At 32.4% G+C, this 19,165-nt stretch overlaps 2 protein-coding genes across 2 annotated transcripts; both read left to right on the top strand.

Annotated features, from left to right (window-relative positions):
* Positions 1 to 1,099: 1,099 nt before the first annotated feature.
* On the top strand, positions 1,100 to 6,735 carry LOC114721334 (L-ascorbate oxidase homolog). The gene is made up of 8 exons (XM_028907155.1): positions 1,100 to 1,336; positions 1,490 to 1,599; positions 2,902 to 3,172; positions 3,283 to 3,385; positions 4,040 to 4,385; positions 5,091 to 5,456; positions 5,859 to 5,937; positions 6,301 to 6,735. The coding sequence occupies exons 1-8, from the start codon at positions 1,196 to 1,198 to the stop codon at positions 6,511 to 6,513; spliced, it is 1,629 nt and encodes a 542-aa protein (XP_028762988.1). The 5' UTR covers positions 1,100 to 1,195; the 3' UTR covers positions 6,514 to 6,735.
* Positions 6,736 to 11,335: 4,600 nt separating this feature from the next.
* Positions 11,336 to 13,524, top strand: LOC114721333 (putative Myb family transcription factor At1g14600). Its single transcript, XM_028907154.1, has 5 exons — positions 11,336 to 11,585; positions 11,770 to 11,846; positions 12,193 to 12,229; positions 12,766 to 12,932; positions 13,282 to 13,524. Exons 1-5 carry the CDS (start codon positions 11,336 to 11,338, stop codon positions 13,522 to 13,524), a joined length of 774 nt encoding a protein of 257 aa, XP_028762987.1.
* Positions 13,525 to 19,165: the final 5,641 nt, after the last annotated feature.

Consider the following 19,165-nt stretch of genomic DNA (forward strand, 5'->3'; position numbering starts at 1 on the left):
CTTAAACTCCCTCACGCAAATTCCCGTGGTTATAGTGCTTGTTAATTAGATTATGGTGAGTATAGGACCATATCCAATTATCCAAATCATTAATACATTTTTGCAGCATTTTATAATTGGTAAATTGATGCCCACCATCATGCTATTGAATGATGTGGCTGTCGCAAGGCTACAAATGTTAACGTTAAAAGGAAACCACTTGGGTGCATTTGGGATAGCGTTCAAATAAAACTCTTCTTATATATTTATTTCATATTCTGTAAATTACGATTGAAAAGTTAGTTATAGACTATTCTAATTGGGAGGAAGCCATGAAAGCAACTCAACACGATCAAGAACATTAATAGTTTAATGTCGCATGCATCTTTGTTTTCATCCTAGATGTAGATAATCCCTGACTTCAATCACTATTAAACAGATGTTATAGTTGAACTTAGGAAAACACATAAAAATATGATCGTACACACACGCACATATTAATTTTGCCTCTCAGAAGAGATGATCAGCCTCAAGACACTAGCAACCTTTTTTGAGGCTTTATCAATCATTATGTTATGAGTTTAAATTCTTCGTAAAAAATATAAGGATTAAAATATAAATTTATTCTGAAATTTTTTTTTGAAAAGCAATGTTATCTCAGAATTTTTTTAGATTCAATATCGCCTTAAAATTTTCAAAATGCAACAATGCCACTTTATGTTGTTAGAAAACTAGCATTCAACGTTAAAAAAATTAATGTTGACTATTAATATTTTTAATAGTAAGAGGTAATATTATTTTATTTTAATACTTTTAGAACAATCTTGAACTTTAAAAATTTTTCAGGACTTAAATTATTACAATTTTTTTTTTGGCCAAATATCACCAAAGAAATTAAGAAAACATTATATTTGGGATACGGTGCAGGTGCATTACAGTGGTGGCCACACTAGATTGATTTCAGTTCACGAGCCATCACTCTTCGCTCTCTCTCTCTCACAGAGTCTACACTCCTACACTGGACTGACAACTCATATGCCATCTCTTCCAAAACAATTTTTTAGACTGTCCCCTCTCTCCATTTCTGTCATCCTCTTATATAATACTTCCAAACAATTATGTTTCCCACTAATGTAAAGTCCTCCCCCTCCATTTTGAGCTCCTTCCTTCTTCCTCATCCTTCGCAGATCTACCATTCCCCATTATTATACCCAACATGAGAGACTGCATTGCCCTTTCTTCTTTCTTTGTTTTACTTCTTTTTCTGCTTCATGGAGCCAAATGTGAAGACCCCTATAGGTTCTTCACCTGGAAAGTCACCTATGGTGATATTTACCCTCTTGGCGTTAAGCAACAGGTACTTCGTTCATTCACTTTCTTCTGTGTTCCCCTCCTTGATTTGCATGTGATGTTAGCCTGTTACTGTTTCTGGGTAGTTTTCTCTTTTCTTCTTTGGGTGTTTTTGGTGGTTCGTTAGATCCAATGTGGCTTGTCTTGTTCAATTTTGCAGGGGATCTTGATCAATGGCCAATTTCCCGGGCCTCATATTGATGCTGTTACTAATGATAACTTGGTTATTAGCGTGTTCAACTACCTTAGAGAGCCACTTCTCATTTCTTGGTAATTTCTAGGATTTTCATTCTTCTTCTTGTTTTTTCTCTTCTTTTGCTATGAAAGTTCTGTTAATGGGAGATTTACATGGAAAGGAACTTTCTACTTTCTACTTCTGTGGAGCATTGCCATGTTTGTTGGTTCTGACTTTTATATCAGTAGATCTCGCCAAGATATTATCTTTCTATAATATGCAGGCATATTCCGTTAATTAAAAGGTCAATGGGTGTAATTAAAGAAAGTGTTGAGTTTAAAATAAATTAGAAAAAGGAAATGATGATAAAATTAGGGTCCATATTGGCTTGGTTTACTTTTTTGCAACTCTGGCGGAACAACACAAGTTGATTTTTTTTTTTTTTTTTTGCATATTTGGTAAGCAACGACCGAAGAATTTGGCATGGTTTTGCATTATGAATTGAATAAAGATTAATTTTAAGAATCTGAGCCCTATAATAAGTAACTCGACACTGGTCTCACGAATCTCTGGCAGGCTTCGTTGGGCATGTTAAAAACTTAAAATATTCTGTTTTAGCAGTTGGCAACTTACTGGCACCGTACGTCAATGTTTATTAAATTAATCTTCTGAAGCACTTGGCAACATGTGAATCTCACCAACCCACATGCTATATCTTATGTCTTTACTGCACAAAAATTAATTGTAATCATTATGAAAAAAATAATTGTAACTTGTAAGGTCGAGTAAGGATTTGGATTTTCTGCATTTCTTCAAACAGTTGATTAACTTACGAGAGAGAAAATTACTTTTCATCTAAGATTAACATTCTAATTTTGTAGTCTTTCGGTTTTTCCATTTAATAGGAAAGTGTCCGTAAGATGACTTTTGTGAATGACTAACAGATGGGGAGTGATCTCATTATCTAGACCATCTACAATATTGGAGGAAGCTTATCAATGTCAAGTTCTTATAATTACATCTGATGTCTTAATCCTACCAAGGATTTACATAACTTTGCTGATAATTTTGTGATATTTCTTTAGTTATTGATTAGTATTATAATTGAAAACATTTTGTGCCTATTCCTCACCACAAATACAATGGGCCTCTGATAACTAAAATTTCTTTTAACAGTTCAAATATTTTAGGTACTTATATCAATTTCTGAAACTTTGGGCATGAAACAACACTTAGAATGACATCATCTTACGCATTCTGTCATCTTGAACAACAAGAAGAACCTTAAATACCAGTGTATCAAACAAACATAGACATCTTAGAAGCTTCTTGAAACTTAAGGTGCCACGACAAAAATGTTGTGTAACAAGTGCCTGATTAATTTCACCATTGTGCAGGAATGGGTTACAGCACAGGAGGAACTCGTGGCAAGATGGAGTGTTTGGAACAAACTGCCCTATCTTGCCTGGGCGGAACTTCACATACAATCTGCAGGTTAAAGACCAGATTGGAAGCTATTTCTACTTCCCATCTCTTGGAATGCAGAAAGCTGCAGGTGCATTTGGCTCTATCAGAATCTGGAGCCGTCCTAAAATACCTGTCCCTTTCCCTTCTCCTGCTGGTGACTTCCCTGTTCTTGCTGGAGACTGGTTCAAGACAGATTACCGTGTAATAATTCTATAACACTTGTTTCAGTTTCTTCCCTTCTGTTTTCAGGTTCTCTAATTTATCTCCTCTTGTTACTGAACTACGGCTAATTTCTGTTTTGTAATATGTAGAGACTAAGAAGACTCCTTGAGAATGGCCATAATCTTCCATTCCCTGATGGACTTCTCATTAATGGACGTGGCTGGAATGGTTACACTTTCACAGTTGATCAAGGTTGGCTTCTGAATAAAGTTTGATTCCCCCATTTTAGGTTTTGGTCATTACTGAACTGCATCAACATTGACTCCAGACTTGGTCATGCACTGGATAGCTTGCTCAGTCCCAACAAATAATCTCAATTTGAAGTCCAAATTAAATCTGGGATTTTGATTGAGACCCAACTTGAGTTATAATCAATTTCTAGCTTAGTTGTCAAAAGGCCTAAGCCTAGCTAGGCTTGGCTTGAACTTAAATTTATGAAGATTAATATATATAATTTATTTATTTTTAATCTTGAAAGCGTATAATCAAATGGCTTTAAAAACTTTAAGGCTTAAAGATCTGTGCATTTTATTTTTAGAATTTTGTTCAAAATTAATTTAAATAAATAAACAACAGTTCATCAAGTTCCAAGGTTGAGTAATCCTAGTTGGCCAAGACTTCGGATCATTTTTATTTTTTTATTTCCTCCTTCAAAAGTCGTAACTGAAAATAGCCAAGACCAACTTGTGAACTGTCTTGATTAACAGACATTGAGCATTAGTTTTTGAACCATTGGTGCTTCATAGCTAAATTTCAATTTTTTTTGCAACAAAAGCTGACATTTTTTCACAAACTTCCAAGGTTGTGCCTGTGGTTACATCATTGTTCCATTATCGTATATTGCAGGTAAGACATATAGATTCAGGATATCAAATGTGGGGCTTACAACATCCATAAACTTCAGGATACAGGGTCACACGATGAAACTTGTAGAGGTAGAAGGGTCACATACACTTCAAAATGTATACTCTTCTCTTGACGTCCATCTTGGTCAAAGCTACTCTGTGCTGGTCACTGCTAATCAGCCCCCTCAGGATTACTATGTCGTGGTCTCTACAAGATTCACCAGAAGGGTACTTACAACAACAGCCGTTCTTCATTACAGCAATTCTTTTAAGGGGGTTTCTGGTCCTGTTCCTGTAGGACCTACCCTGGATGTTGTTTCATCTGTCAGGCAGGCCAGATCCATCCGGTATGCTTTATTTGTCTTTCACTTCATCATTTATTTAAAGTATTATTTTCTTTTAAAGTCTATCTGTTTGAATTTGAAACTGATGTACTATTACACTATTACACTCCTCTTGCTCTGTTTATCATTCTCACTGTCTTCATCTACATGAGAATGCTAATGCAGTGAAGGACTTTATGGTTAAGAGTTTGCTTCGCTTATAATAGTGTTCTAAGATTTTGTTTCCCTTTTTTGGGCCAAGTGCAATGTGCTTGTCATTTTTTTATTGGTAAATGCACTCTGCTTTTTATGGGAATTAAGCAGATATTCAATTTTAGCCTTGTAACAGCTTTCGACACTCAAACCATATGAATTATAAATAAAAAGAAATACTTTTACTAATAAATTTTTTTGTCATCAATTTAATGTGAGTGTATATTCCTTTTATGTTTGAGGCCAAATGCCCCAAAGAAATTAAAATATAATGAAACTAACCATAAAAAATTTGCATGGCGCCCTTCAAACCACAGGGAAACTATAATTTACCCTATCTTATCCTCTACCATCAAGAACACCGATTGACCTAAATTTTATTCGTAAGTAGTTCTGCCATGATTTTAGTGTTTCTTACATCTTTTAGAACCTTGTCATAGCATTCTTTATTGGTTTATTTCAAATGGGAAACTATCCAATATTGACTAAGATTGTTTTTTCTGATGCTCCAACCAGATGGAATCTGACAGCAAGTGGACCAAGACCAAACCCTCAGGGCTCCTACCACTATGGAATGATCAAGCCTTCTAGAACCATTGTGCTTGCAAACTCTGCTCCTATTATCAATGGGAAGCAGAGGTATGCTGTTAATAGTGTCTCATTTCAACAACCAGATACTCCATTAAAGCTTGCTGATTACTTCAATATCCCTGGAGTTTTCTATGTCGGAAGCATTCCTAGCTACCCCACTGGAGGAAATGGCTACCTCCAAACATCGGTCATGGGTGCTAATTTCAGAGAATTTGTGGAGATTGTGTTCCAAAATTGGGAAAACACTCTTCAGTCATGGCATATTGATGGTTATTCCTTCTGGGTTGTTGGGTAAGCTAGCATATATCCTTAATAAACTGTCTTTCCTGTTCCTTTTCCATTTGGGTAAATTACTATTTATTCTTGTGGTTTGGCTCAAAATTAAGTTGTCTTTTGTGATTCAAACCTCAAAGTTCATTATTGAATTCCATATGGTTTGTTTCATTGCTATGCAGCCATGTCAATTTGTAAGTGAAACGGCATTTTAACAAATTCAACTGTTCATGGACCTAATTATTTTCCCTAGACCTTGATTGTAAAATAACACAAGTTTATATTAGATAATAACAGAACCAATGGCATGAGACTATTAGGGCGAATTTATTTAGGGCCAAAATATAGAGTCTCAAGTGTAATTTACCCTTTTCTGTTTCCATTCTAAATATCTGACTTGCCATTTTGTGAAATGTTCAGGTTTGGTAGTGGCCAGTGGACAGCTGCAAGTAGAAATAGCTACAATCTGAGAGACACTGTTGCTAGATGCACCACTCAGGTAAAAACCATGGAAGAATGTCCTTCCAATCATTTGAGTAAATTTGTGACTGAACAGAAAAGGCTGAACATTTAACTTGTAAACGGTACATCAAGAAAAACCTCAAACACTGGAGAGATCCATTGAAGTCTTTTGAACTTTTCATTATCTCTGCATCCAAATCATACTCATTAGCTTTATAGGTCTTTTTTGCTCATATACTAATCCTAATCTTAACATTAAGCATTAATTAATCTTCGGTTGACTGATCTGGGAAAAGAAGTTTTCTTGAAGTCATTTAATGGATACATGTGTGTCAAAGTTTCTTATCTTGCAGTATAATCCATTATTGAAACAAAGCTGTCTTGTTCCAAATGAACTCAGGTATACCCAAGGTCATGGACAGCGATCTACATGCCTCTGGACAACGTGGGAATGTGGAACATAAGGTCTGAGAACTGGGCGAGGCAGTACTTGGGGCAGCAATTCTATCTTAGGGTATATACACCTTCCAAGTCTTATAGAGACGAATATCCAGTCCCAAAGAATGCTCTTCTTTGTGGCAGGGCAAGGGGTCGTCACACAAGGCCTTTCTGACGAGGACAAGACAAGTCAAACATCTGATGTTGAGTTGAGAATTTGATTGCCTGTATTCGAAGAGTTTACTTAAATGTTGTCTTGTTAATTTATGTAAGTAGAATCGTACATTCTTGATTGTCACGAGAGGGTGACATAATGTCATTGATTTGGATTTGTTTATGTTAACATGCGGGAAATTTAAATTCTAGAGCTCATCTTCAGCTCTGGATTTTGATCAAAGGCGGGAATTTGAATTTCTTAGCAATGACTTATCAAGCTTCTGGTACTGAATTGAGGTCACAATCTGGGCAAATCCTTTTAAGATTTTCTTGTTTAATACCACCACTAGTATGTAATATAAGAGTTAATTAATTAATTTAGATAAATTAAAAAAATTAGTTAAGTTAGTTATTTATAACAAATATGAATTGATTTTCTTAAAACACTCTTTTTAATCATAATTATCATTGGATGAAAACTCCTTGTTATGTATAATCAATAGGGATATTTTAGATAATTAATTATAACTTTATGAGACATATTGGATTGAGATATTATATTTAGGATAAATTTAATTTCTAACTTGTTTTTATATTTAAAACCGGAGATAGTACCATTTAAGACCAACTAGAATTAATGCGTCGCAAGGAGGAAAGTGTAGATTTTCAAAATTCAATGTTACCATAGATTAGCGTATTGTTGGATCTAGTTAGGGGAAGTTTTTTTTCAAACACCTAATCTTGAGAGAGATTGAAAAGTTTCTTTCACTTGACAGAATCATTGCTGGTGATTGTCACTATACAACTGGTATACAGTTATACACTTTATGATAATTTTTGTTGGGATGCCTGCATTTTCCCTGTGATCCTACGACTGCCTAATGAAAAAGGAAAAATGCCTAATTTTTGGTGGCACGGCTATGTTGTCTGGGATGGTGGGTTGGGACTTTTTTAAGTCAAGAGCATATATTCTTTTCACATTATAAATGGACATACTAATTAAAAATTACTACATCCGATCCTTATATTAAGACCGTGTTTGACTTTTATTTTAGTCATAAATATAAGACCCCAATATACTTTGTCTCTCATATTTATATATTTTTTTCTAAAGTAACCCTTCTAATAATAATAGTTCTAGTCAATATACTTGATTAGTAAGGATATTTTAGGAAAGATAACACCTATTAATTAGGACAAATAACTAACTCAACTTCCTTTATTAATCTCCTCAAATTAGTCAACTGACTCTTATAATTAGGACTGGAGGTAGTATATTAGAGTTTTATGAGTATACCAAACAAATTTTTAACCCTACTTCTATTAAAAAAACTCTTCCCCGATGTCAAACAGGCATCAAGGGAAATATCATACTACCTTCGATCCTTAATTTATAAGAGTTAGTTGACTAATTTGAACAGATTAACGAATTAGTTAAGTTAGTTATTTATAATAATTAGGTCTTATTTTTTTTAAAATATCCTTGCTAATCAATATATTGGCTAGAACTATTATTATTACAAGGACTATTTTGAAAATAAATAAATATGAAAGATAAAGTAAATTGGGGTCTTAAATTATATTTAAGACCAAAATAAAATTCAAACGAGTTCTTTTTATTAAGGATCAGAGGTAGCATATATTCTGATAAAATATCAGTAATTCTTTATTCGATTGATGGTTTGCGGCTTGCCAAGTTGCACTCTATTAGCTTCTATGCGTATGTTAATGTATGAATGAAGTTATTGCACTCGTTACTAGAACGAATTCAAATCCAGCAGACCTGTCAATATGACAAAAATGAATACAAATCACTGAGGAGAAATGCTAAACATATATATGTTGAATCACTCTCAACAATTACTTTTAAGCTCAACCCCTCCAAGGCCGCTTTAAACAACCAACCAAGCATATACACAGATCTGCACCAATCCTCATACATGACAAGCTTTTATGACAAATATGTGTATGTAGACACTGGTCAAAGGTTGTAAGAATCCATTAAAGTTGTTCCTATTGCAGTGTTCTTTGAAGTCTAAAGGGAGGGGGTGACAGCAGCAAATATAGTACTCTCTGAATAGAGTCAAGAAATACACACACACACACAACATGAGCAGTGAAGATACTGCAGGGTTTCTGGAATCCTACGTAAGACCAGACACATGAGAGGGAATATTCTGCAATATTCTGAACCGCCTGGTCTGATTCTGATCTCTTCCATTCCATGCATTCGCATGTCAGTGAGGTCTGGTTTTTCTCAGCAAACTCGGCTTTGTCCCCAGAAACTTCCAAGTAAAGCCTCCTTGCTTATTCCAACCAATGGCATCTACCTATGTCCATACCCTGCAAAGCTAAGGTGTGAGCGTGGGAGGAAATTCCGACATGCGAGCTATGCCTACGTGGCAACTAACCCCCAACAACGTTTGAATACACACACATGGCCGTCGTCTCTGCCCCGGATAACCGGAGCGTTTCATGAACTGATTAGTGTAGCTTCTTCGAATATGACATTCTGGGTTTTCATCAATAAGTTTCCTCTGGAGACATCATTGCTTATGTCAACTTATATCTTAGTTAACTTCTGAAAATCTTTCTAAAATTTAATATTCTCCCATCATTAAGGACCCATTTGGATTGGCAGTAGAAACTGGATGTGATATATTCAAAATAGAGATAAAAGAAACCAGCTGGATTGGTGATGTAATTATAAGATGTGGAACTTGGAATTATATATTCTCTTGTTGCTTTTATTTTCTTCATATACAAATATATGGTATAATGATATTCATTATTATTGAGTTAGATTTAAGTATTTTTTTATTCTAATTGAGAGTAACTCTTTCAAAGTCATTCAACTTATTCATACATATTTGAATTTAAAACTTCGCACCTAAATTTGTTTTCTTGGATCTCTCTTCTCACATGCATGATTGTGTAGCTATATGAAGAATTTCTCTTCTTTTCAATGTTTTTACTTTATCTATCCTTTTTATGACTAAAGGAGATCTCCTCAATTTATACATAAAAACACATTCTTTTCTAATTCATTTATGATTTTCCCCTTAATTGTTTCCTTTTTTCTCTCTCCTCTTGAGCCCTTAAACTGAAGATTATGGTTTTACTGACTGGGTTGTTACAGCCTGCAGTAATAATTTGATAATTACTGTGATGGGAACATTTGTTTTTTTTAAAAAAAAAATACAGGGGAAGTGCTATTTTATAAATGGAGAGGTCTTTGATTATTTGAGCAGAAAAAGAATCTGCAGAACTGCAGGGAATATATAATCAATGGCTGTGGGGTTTTGATCAAATGTTAAAAGCTATACCAATTTATTTTTTTCAGAAAAGAAAAAAAAAGGTGGCTGTGGCATTTCAAGACTAAAAGAAAAGAAAATTAATTAGACAGCAGAATCTTTTGTCCTTATTATAAACAGACAGAATGTCCGAAAAAAATATCATGATCTGAAGAAAATGATATCATACTTAGACTTTCTTGGTGGGAATATATATAGCCTTCTAAAACCTTCCATTTTCATGCAATTCATCATGAAGCCAATAACTTTGTGAATTACTATTATACTAGGGATTTTGAGTCATGAGTTTCCACCACATCTCATCATTTAAGAATCTGCAAAATAATTTTTCAATTCCAATTTTGAATATAGGAGCTAGATGTAACTAATTTGCATATAAGGTTCAGGTGTATCCAGTACTCCGAAATATTTTTTCATGTGCATCCAACACCCTGAAGTATTTTATAGTGTATTTAGTATTCCCAAATATTCCCGAAATATTTTTTTTAGATGCATCCAGTATTCTGAAGTTTTTTTTTGTCTTGGTGCTAAATACACCAAAAATATTTTTGGGTGCTAGACGCACCTAAAAAAAATACTTCAGGGTACTGGATATACCAAAAAATACTTCACAGTAATAAATGCATCTGAGAAAATATTTCAAAATGCTCGATGCATCCAATGAAATATTTCAGGACATTGCATGTACCTTAACCCTTACATATATTATGAACATTTCTTAGTTTAGTCATTTGTTATAACTATGCTATGGTTTTCTTAAAATACCATTTTAATCATTATTATCTTGATTGATAAAAATTCCTTTAATACCATACCAGTGAACTACAAAGTACTCCTCTAGTCCTATTTACCGGACAGACTATTTATCGGACAGAGAGAGAATGCATTTTTTGTTCTATTTGTAGGGCATTAAGAGATATTTTTTGCATGAATGTACAATTTTACCCGTCATTTATTATTGTGTTGACTTTATTTACATGAAGTAAAATATATATTAAATAGGGATAAAGTTAAAAAGTTGTTAAATTTTAAATGAAAATTAATGAAGTTTAATGTTTTTTTTTTGTCTATATGAAACATGCAAGAAGTGACTTATAAATAAGACTAGAGGAGTATATCTTATATTTAGAACTAGAGATAGTAATATATGCAATGAATGCGAATAATTTGGAAAAAATTTATAGATTTGGGAGACAAGAATTGATTGAGGCATTACATTTAAAATCAAAATATACCTTTTAATTAACTATCTCTTGTATTTGGAACACACACCCACATAATGAAGATTCGATTTGTCTGCTTTATATTTCAAATGGAATTTATGAAGTTTTACATGAGAGATCTGAAACTGCGTGTTTTTTTCTTCTATCAATCGAAAGTGTGTAAGACTACAAGCTCATGAAGGGGTCACAAAAGGACAAGGCCTTTAGTATATTTATTCTTCTTTTGTTCCTTTTAGGAACCGCCTGCTCCTAGCTAGCCAGCAACACAAATTATAAGGACACTAACAAAAGTTACTATTAATTAATGAAGAGGTCTCAACTACACTCTCTCAAAGTCTCTCCAATATCATCACTTTCTCCTCCTCCTCCTCCTTCTTCACTTGGCACTAGGGCTGCACCGGAGATGACAATTATTGGTGATAATGACCGGCGTTTGGGATGGAGATCGCCGGCCGTTAGGCCTTATGTACGGTCCAAAACGCCTCGGCTTCGGTGGACATCTGATCTTCACCATTGCTTCTTACTTGCAGTTCAGAGGCTTGGGGGAGAAGAGAGTATATAATATAATTAATTAAGTTTTTCTCAAATTTTGTCCTCTTATCATTCTTCCTGTTCTTGTTCTTCTTCTCTTATATATAATGACTGAAAAACATATATTATTCTTACAAGACATTCCTGGAGTGTTTTTGAAAAAGTTGATAAACAGGTTTCAATTTATATTAATGTTGAATTTTGCAGGGGCAACACCTAAGTTGGTCTTACAGCTCATGAATGTTAAGGGCCTTACCATTTCTCATGTCAAAAGCCATCTTCAGGTACAGCATCGATTATTATGGGATGTTCGGTTTAATTTTAACTTGTTTTAAATGGTCCTAGGCTGTGTAAATATATAAGATGAATTCTATCTCATAAATAGCAAAAGTGATGATTTTTAAGTAATTTTACTTTGTAATCTGCGTAGTTTTTTTTTTTTTTTCCCCGGTCAAAAGTGTAATCTACATATATAGTTACTTCATTCTTCTTCTTCGATAGACCTTCCTTTTTTCTTGGTTAAAAAACTGATTAAATTAAACCATTTTTCTTTCAGAAATAATTTTTTTAGTTTCCAAATTCTTTAGTATATGGTTTTGACCTTTATGCTTCTTTATTAATTATTAACAGATGTACAGGAGCATGAAGCATGAGCAGACGCTACAAGGTACGTGCAAAATTATTATTATTTCCTAAATTGGCTGGTAATTAATACCCAAAAAATGTAATTAATGAATAATTAACCTGCAACTTGATTCCCTTTTAATTCCTTGACCAATATTACGAAAATGGTATCGAATATTCTTCGATCATTTCTCCATAAAATATAATATTTTCCACACGACACAAAATTAATTCAGAATTTCGGATAAGATCATATGTAGTGTGTGTGCATGCACATAATTAACAAAAATTTAGCAGCTTCAGCAGCAGCTAAGAAGAATGAAGAGGCAGTGGGTTTCTTACAAGATTCGTCCTTCACATCAAAAAGTTATGGCGAAGAGAATGAAGAAAACCAAACATGCGCAACTCACTGTTGTTTGGCAAAGTTTAAAGCTATCCAAGCGCCATGGTACAAGCTTAATAACCATATATATAATGTCTGGTTAAATGATTTTATGAATTTATTAATTAATTTTACGTACGTAAGCAAGGTAGGTAGTGTGGAAGAATATAATGAGTTAAGTTGCCATTTTTGATTAGCTTCTCCATATTGTCGGAGTTGCAGGAATAATATTAAGGAGGAAGAACATAATGATGACAAAGATGGAAGAAGGGAGGAGAATACATCAGAAGCAATTCATGGTGTCAGAGAGCAGACCCGTTCCTATATCATCTTCAACGACCTTTTCAAAAGCCCCGCGGATACTGTAATAATGTTCCCTCTCCCTCATTTAATTCTATTCTGATCTTCCACTTTTTTTAGTGGCCATATAATATATGGAGACTTGAGCCTGAGCTTTTAGTACATACATACTCTCTCTGGTTCTAGTATAAGAGCTAACACTTTGATGTTAAATAGAAGGACTCGATTCAACTTGCTAGTGACTTTAAGATCAAGTTTTGAAGAAAATGAGATTTGATTGCAATGATGATTCTAATAAACATTAGAATGTATTGAAAAGAGGGATATGTACGAAAGGAAATGTAAACTGAATTGAGATCATGGCGAAAGAATAATATTGATATTGATATTAATTCCAGTTATCATGTGTTTAGGAGGAGAGGAAGGAGATGAAAGCAGAAAGTGGAGCTGGTGGTAATGATCAAAGATTGGAAGGGGAAGATTTGCAGGAGATAGGAGAGAGAGTGGGTGTCGAAGACGACAAGAAGCTGTCTCTGTCAATGAGCTCAAAAGGTTTTCGGGCATGGCTGATGAAGCAATCCAACCCCCCTGGTCTTCCCCTAAATGATGTCTCTCTTCACCTCACCCTCTCCTTCAACACCACCACCAATCTCTAAGTGCCTATATATTATCCTTTATCATCAAAAAATAACTCTAACTCTACCTCCCTTCCCTTACACGCGCACACACACACACACTCACTCTACTAAATTCATCATAATATCAATGTCTTCCTGGATCTATTTACTTCATTTTCGTACATGTCCCCCTAATTTACATAACCTATATACATATATATATATATATATATATAGGGTTAATATGATTGTTAGTCTTATTTTCATAGTTTCCATAACTCTAACTTTAGTTCTGTTTGATTCAATTTTGGTTTTGGCTGTTTAGTTTTATAAAGACTTAGTATGAAGCTATAAAAACTAAAACTAACCATTTGAAATTACAGAGACTAAAATCAAAATTCGATCAAACTGTGAGGATTGACAATCATATTAACCCTATATATACCACTTTGATTCTTATTATAAGTTACTTGTAACTTGTTCTCATCTCATACACTAAGAAATGTATTAAATTGACAGAATTTTTTAAATTTACCCTTATTAAGTTTTTTTTCACGTTTAAAAATCATCCTCATCTCTCTCCTTTCTCTCTTTTTAATAAGAATCAAATAAGAGTAAAATTAAAAAGTAATAATTAAATATCCTAAAAGAGACTTATATTTAGGGCAAAAAAATTTTTCCTGCAATTAACTTGGGAAAAATGATATAAAAAGAAGTTGAAAATTGCAATATTACAATTCAAGCATCTAAGAGTTTAAAATCCCCAGAAAGAAAGTGATGTCTGATTTGGTATTTTACAAATATAGTCAAATGACTAAAATGCCCTTGTATCAGATTTTTTTTTAAAAAAAAAAAGTTACCAAACTTGTCTTTGCTAATATATTCCTTATCATTGGTTGTTTAACACTTGTCATTACCAGTTCATAGCTTATTAATAAATAACTTGTCATTATCAGTATATTTCTTGTCATTTGCGATTCAACACTTATCATTGTCAGTTCACAACTATTAATAAACTTTTTGATATAAGGATATTTTTGTCATTTAACTAAATTGGCAGAATACTCAATAAGGCATCACTTCCTCTTTGGAATTTTGAAGTCTTAAGTGTCTCAATTGAAATATTGCAATTTTCACTTCTTTTTTTGTCATTTTTCCATTAACTTATACTCTCTCTAGTCCATAACGTAAAAAGTTGGTTAAGTTTTTTCATAAAGCAAGGAATGTTAGTTAAGTCTTTTTTTTTTTTCCAAATTAATAGAAATGACCTACTTTACCCCTATTAAAGAATATGATTACAAAAAAAAAAAAATTTCTCTCATCTCTCCTCTCCTCTCTCTTCCGTGTAACAAGAGTTAAAAGTGAAAAACTATCATTAATTATTTTGTCAACTGGCCTTTTTTTTTTTAAAACCAACTTCTTGTATTATGAACCGGAGGAAGTACTAAGGATCAGGGTGGCATATATGAGCGTAACTATAATATATGTGTGTATTTTTATTACACATCTGAGGCATTATAGGACATTAAATATGAACACTTCTCTTAGTAGGATTCGATTTTTGATTTAGCATATTGTAAGGGACTAGTCTTTTCTAGACCCAACTTCCTGCTGGTTGTAAATATAATATTGTTTTGCTGTTTGACTAGTTTGCTTTGTACGCCACTACTTTGATTTGCTCTGGTGATAATCCTGGGATCATCCGAAAGGGCCTGTACTTTTATTGGGCCAATCTTCAACAAGGGCTTTTAATCACGACATAGCAAAGCCTCCCGCCGGGGGGGGGGGCCATGAAGGAAGGAAGGAAGGAAAAAACATACGAAAATTTGCGATAGAAAAAAGAAAAAGAGAGGCTAAAATACCCTAAAAAATATTAAAAGACAAATAAGAATAAATAAATTTCAGAATTTCAATTCAGACCTCAGATACTATTTAGAATTTTCAAATCTTGTAAAATTACACAGATATCCTTTACTATTTTTTTTAACTATTTTTTTAAAATACTGTTACCTCAGCACTTTCAATCGTTGAAGTTCTGGCACTGGCAACCTTGCCAGTGGCCAACCCCCGAAGCTTCAATAACATGTCACGAGAATTCTAATGACTTGTTGCCGGAACTCCGGTGACTACTCTTTCTTATGTATTGACTATTCTTTTTTAGCTATGGAGTACATTTATTTTTAAAACTTTGATGATTACTCTTGTTTAATTACTAACTACTCTAGTATTGTGATTGAATACTTTTATTTTTAAAATTTTGATGGCTACTTTTATTTAGCTATTGACTACTCTAGTTTTGCTATTGACTACTTTTGTTTCAAAAATTCAAAAATTTGGAGATCTAGTGACTACTTTTTGTTTGGTTATTTACTACTCTTGTGAAATTAATAATTATATGAAAGTATTCACCAGAACTTTAAAAACAAAAGTAGTCAATAGTTAAATTAGAGTAGTCAATAGCTATATAAAAGTAATCACCAAAGTAAAGACAGTGTTGTCATTTCACAATATTTTAAAATTCTAAAATAGTACCTAGGGTCTGATTTGGGATTTTAAAATCCACCCACCCTTATTTGTTATTTAGTACTTTTGAGGATATTTTAGTGTCTTTTTTTTAAAAAAAAATTTCATCTCAAATATTAAAAATTCGAGATCTAAAATTTATAAATTCATTTTTTTCACTCTCTTTTTTTTTTGGTTTTGGAGACGCGGACGGACTAAATATATCAAGTATTAAATGTTGATTCGGCGTATCAATTAATAATGTATAATATATGATTGGCCAAAAAATAATGCATAATACTCCTCTGATCCTATTTATAGGCCAGAGAGAGAAATGTTTTTTTAGTCATATTTATAAGTCGTTTTATTAAATTTTTACTGTGAATATACCATATTGTCCTTTATTTATTATAGTGTAGATAGTTATTCTTTTTGAAATGAGCATATATTAAATAGAGGCAAATTGAAAAGACGATATATTTTAATAAAAGTTAATGCAGTTTAAAGTTTTTTTTTATAATGTAAACATGTTGAAAGTGCTTTATAATAGGATCAGAGAAGTATATTTTATCGATTTTTATAAACCTCCTGGAAAAAAGAGATTTTTGTATATCTCTATTTGTTAAAAAAAAATAAAATAAATCTCTGAAAATATTTGCAAATTTTATAATGTCTTAAGATTTGAAGAATAATTAGTTCAATCAACACTAATATTATTGAGATAACCTATACCTATATATGTGTATGTTTGTGTGTGTGTATATATAGGCATTGGTGACTGTATTCCACTTTTGGGATTATTATAGACATTTGCGGTTTGTTGAGTTACATCTGAAAGATAATTTTACTAAATTGTTGTACAAGTGGCAAAGTGGGAGTAGTTGAGTTGTATATTATATTTAATTATATATATCCACACCTAAACAAGTTGATGAAAATCTATAGAAAAGAGAAAGAGAGGATTTAATAAAGAAGAATAAAATCTTGTAAAGTGATTACCGTAATAAGAAAAATCTTGGAGAGGAAGATTGTTGATGTCTAACAATTGATCTGTTCCTGAAGACAAGGGCACTGTCTTTGTCTCTTTGAAGTTGTTTTAATTTCTATTCGATATGGCTTTAATAATGCCTCGTTGTTTGTGGCACCTCTGATACGTGGCAGGCATTAATTAGAGAAGTTGTTGAAATCATTAATTATCATCTCATTAACAATGGAATATAAGTCTTACCATTATAATTTCATCAAAAATCGTTGGCAGGAAAAAGTTCATAAAAAATATATTGAAATATAGGTCCTATTTATAAAGCAAAACGAGAAAAAAAAAATAGTCTTATTTTTTTTTTGTGAAAAAAAATAGTTTTATTTATATAGGATAAAAGAAGAAATTTTTTATATAATATATAATTTTACTGTTTATTTATAATTATGTTGATTTTGTTCTCGTCAAATATAAAATTTGTTGAGTTTTAATCTGATAAAGTTAATAAAATTTAAAATTTTTCTTGATCTTTATGAAATATTGTAAGTGACTTATAAATAAAATCAAAAGAGTTTTTTTTTTTTTAAACTTATCCTTCATTTTCCAAGGAAGTTTGTGTAGCTTTGAAACGAGAAGACATACTATCTTTATCAAAAAGAAGAAGCCATACTATCTGTGTGTAATTCTATCAAAACATTTTCTACTTTTAAGAAAAATTATGTGCAATTTAAACATAAAAAACAGTTTGTACCCTCTCTTCTTTTTTATTACGAGGTACCTTTAGATAAGAGATGGATTATCCTTATTATAAGTTACTGATGAAATATTAAATTTTTTCTAATTTTACTCTTATTTAAAGTTATTAAAAATGAAAGAGAACATAATATAAATTCAAAATTGTTATTTAAATATGGATAATATTGAAAATTTATTCCATTTTCAGACGTATCTAATGACATACATACCCTCCTTTTCTTGATTCCAGGGACCGGAGGGAGTAATTTTTAATAGAACAACAGGAATAATAAATACATGATTTAATTTATTCATGTATTAATTGTTACTATGATTGACTTTGATGCGTTTACTTTCAACACTGATCAACTAATAGAAAATTGCAAAGATATGGAAGTAAACCCACTAAACCATATGCTTCAAACTAAGTGAAGGGTTTAATTAAAGCTTAATTATTATATGTATATAGATGATTAATAAAATAAAGCTGCAGGTAATTATTATGCTCCCTTTAACGAGGAATTGCAATGTGATTTGTTAAGAGCATATGACTGACAGATATGAAATTATATAATGAAAAGATCTAAAAATGTAGTGCTAATGGTTAGAGTGGTCCATCAAGGATCCAATAAAACCAGCAAGCCAAGCTGTATCAAACTCTTGTATGTATCTGAATGATGAAACTTTAGGAGAATAAGAAGAAGAAGAAGGATATTTGCCTTCTATCTACTTTGCCACGCGTACACTTCAGTGTCTTAGCCTCCACCAAACCAAACAATTTAACGACTACGACTAATATATATCCCTAAGTGGCCAAAACGCTTTACTTTTGTGTCTTTCCATGTTAGTTCTCACATGGCTTCCGAATGGGTGTTTTCCGATATAGTCACTTTGCCTCTTATTAATATTGGTCAATATAGCATCCAAGGAAGAAAAGAGGATATCATGTTATTTTCTAAAAATAAATAAATACATTTTTGGGGGTCGAAATGATCTAAATATGACATTTTCTCCAATTATTTACAAATATTTCTTGTTTTTCTGGAGTGACAAATGCCTGTGTATTTTTCTATGTTCTACCTCCACTCATTGAGATAAGAGCTACTTGAGGGTTGAATCAGGTTACAAATATAAGACTTCTATACACTTTGGCTTTTAAATTTATTAGTTCTTCTCAAGGTATCCTTATAATTACACATACAAGGAGTTCTGCTCTATAGTTGTCATGATTAAAAATAGTACTTTAGATAAACCAACTCATATTTGTTACAAATAACTTATTTAACTAATATTTTTAAATCTATTTAAATTAGTTAAATAACTCTTATCTTAAGAACAGAAATAATATATCTTAGCTAATGACCATGATAAATTTAATATCGACTTTACATCAATTTATTTTGGATTAGTGGGAACATGTTGAAGAATAAACTGAAGTGAACGTCACATGTATCATTTCCTTTA

The sequence above is a fragment of the Neltuma alba genome, unplaced genomic scaffold (genome assembly GCF_004799145.2).
Source record: "Neltuma alba isolate B1F8T4 unplaced genomic scaffold, ASM479914v2 tig00012029_pilon, whole genome shotgun sequence".
In the NCBI taxonomy this organism is placed as follows: Eukaryota; Viridiplantae; Streptophyta; class Magnoliopsida; order Fabales; family Fabaceae; genus Neltuma; species Neltuma alba.

Excerpts from the sequence above, each read along its gene's own strand:
- LOC114721334 (XM_028907155.1), top strand. The coding sequence starts at position 1,196 with ATGAGAGACTGCATTGCCCTTTCTTCTTTCTTTGTTTTACTTCTTTTT. Across the intron at positions 1,337-1,489 it reads CTCTTGGCGTTAAGCAACAG|GGGATCTTGATCAATGGCCA; the intron begins GTACTTCGTTCA and ends TCAATTTTGCAG. Across the intron at positions 3,386-4,039 it reads CACTTTCACAGTTGATCAAG|GTAAGACATATAGATTCAGG; the intron begins GTTGGCTTCTGA and ends CGTATATTGCAG.
- LOC114721333 (XM_028907154.1), top strand. The coding sequence starts at position 11,336 with ATGAAGAGGTCTCAACTACACTCTCTCAAAGTCTCTCCAATATCATCA. Across the intron at positions 11,586-11,769 it reads GAGGCTTGGGGGAGAAGAGA|GGGCAACACCTAAGTTGGTC; the intron begins GTATATAATATA and ends TGAATTTTGCAG. Across the intron at positions 12,230-12,765 it reads GCATGAGCAGACGCTACAAG|CTTCTCCATATTGTCGGAGT; the intron begins GTACGTGCAAAA and ends ATTTTTGATTAG.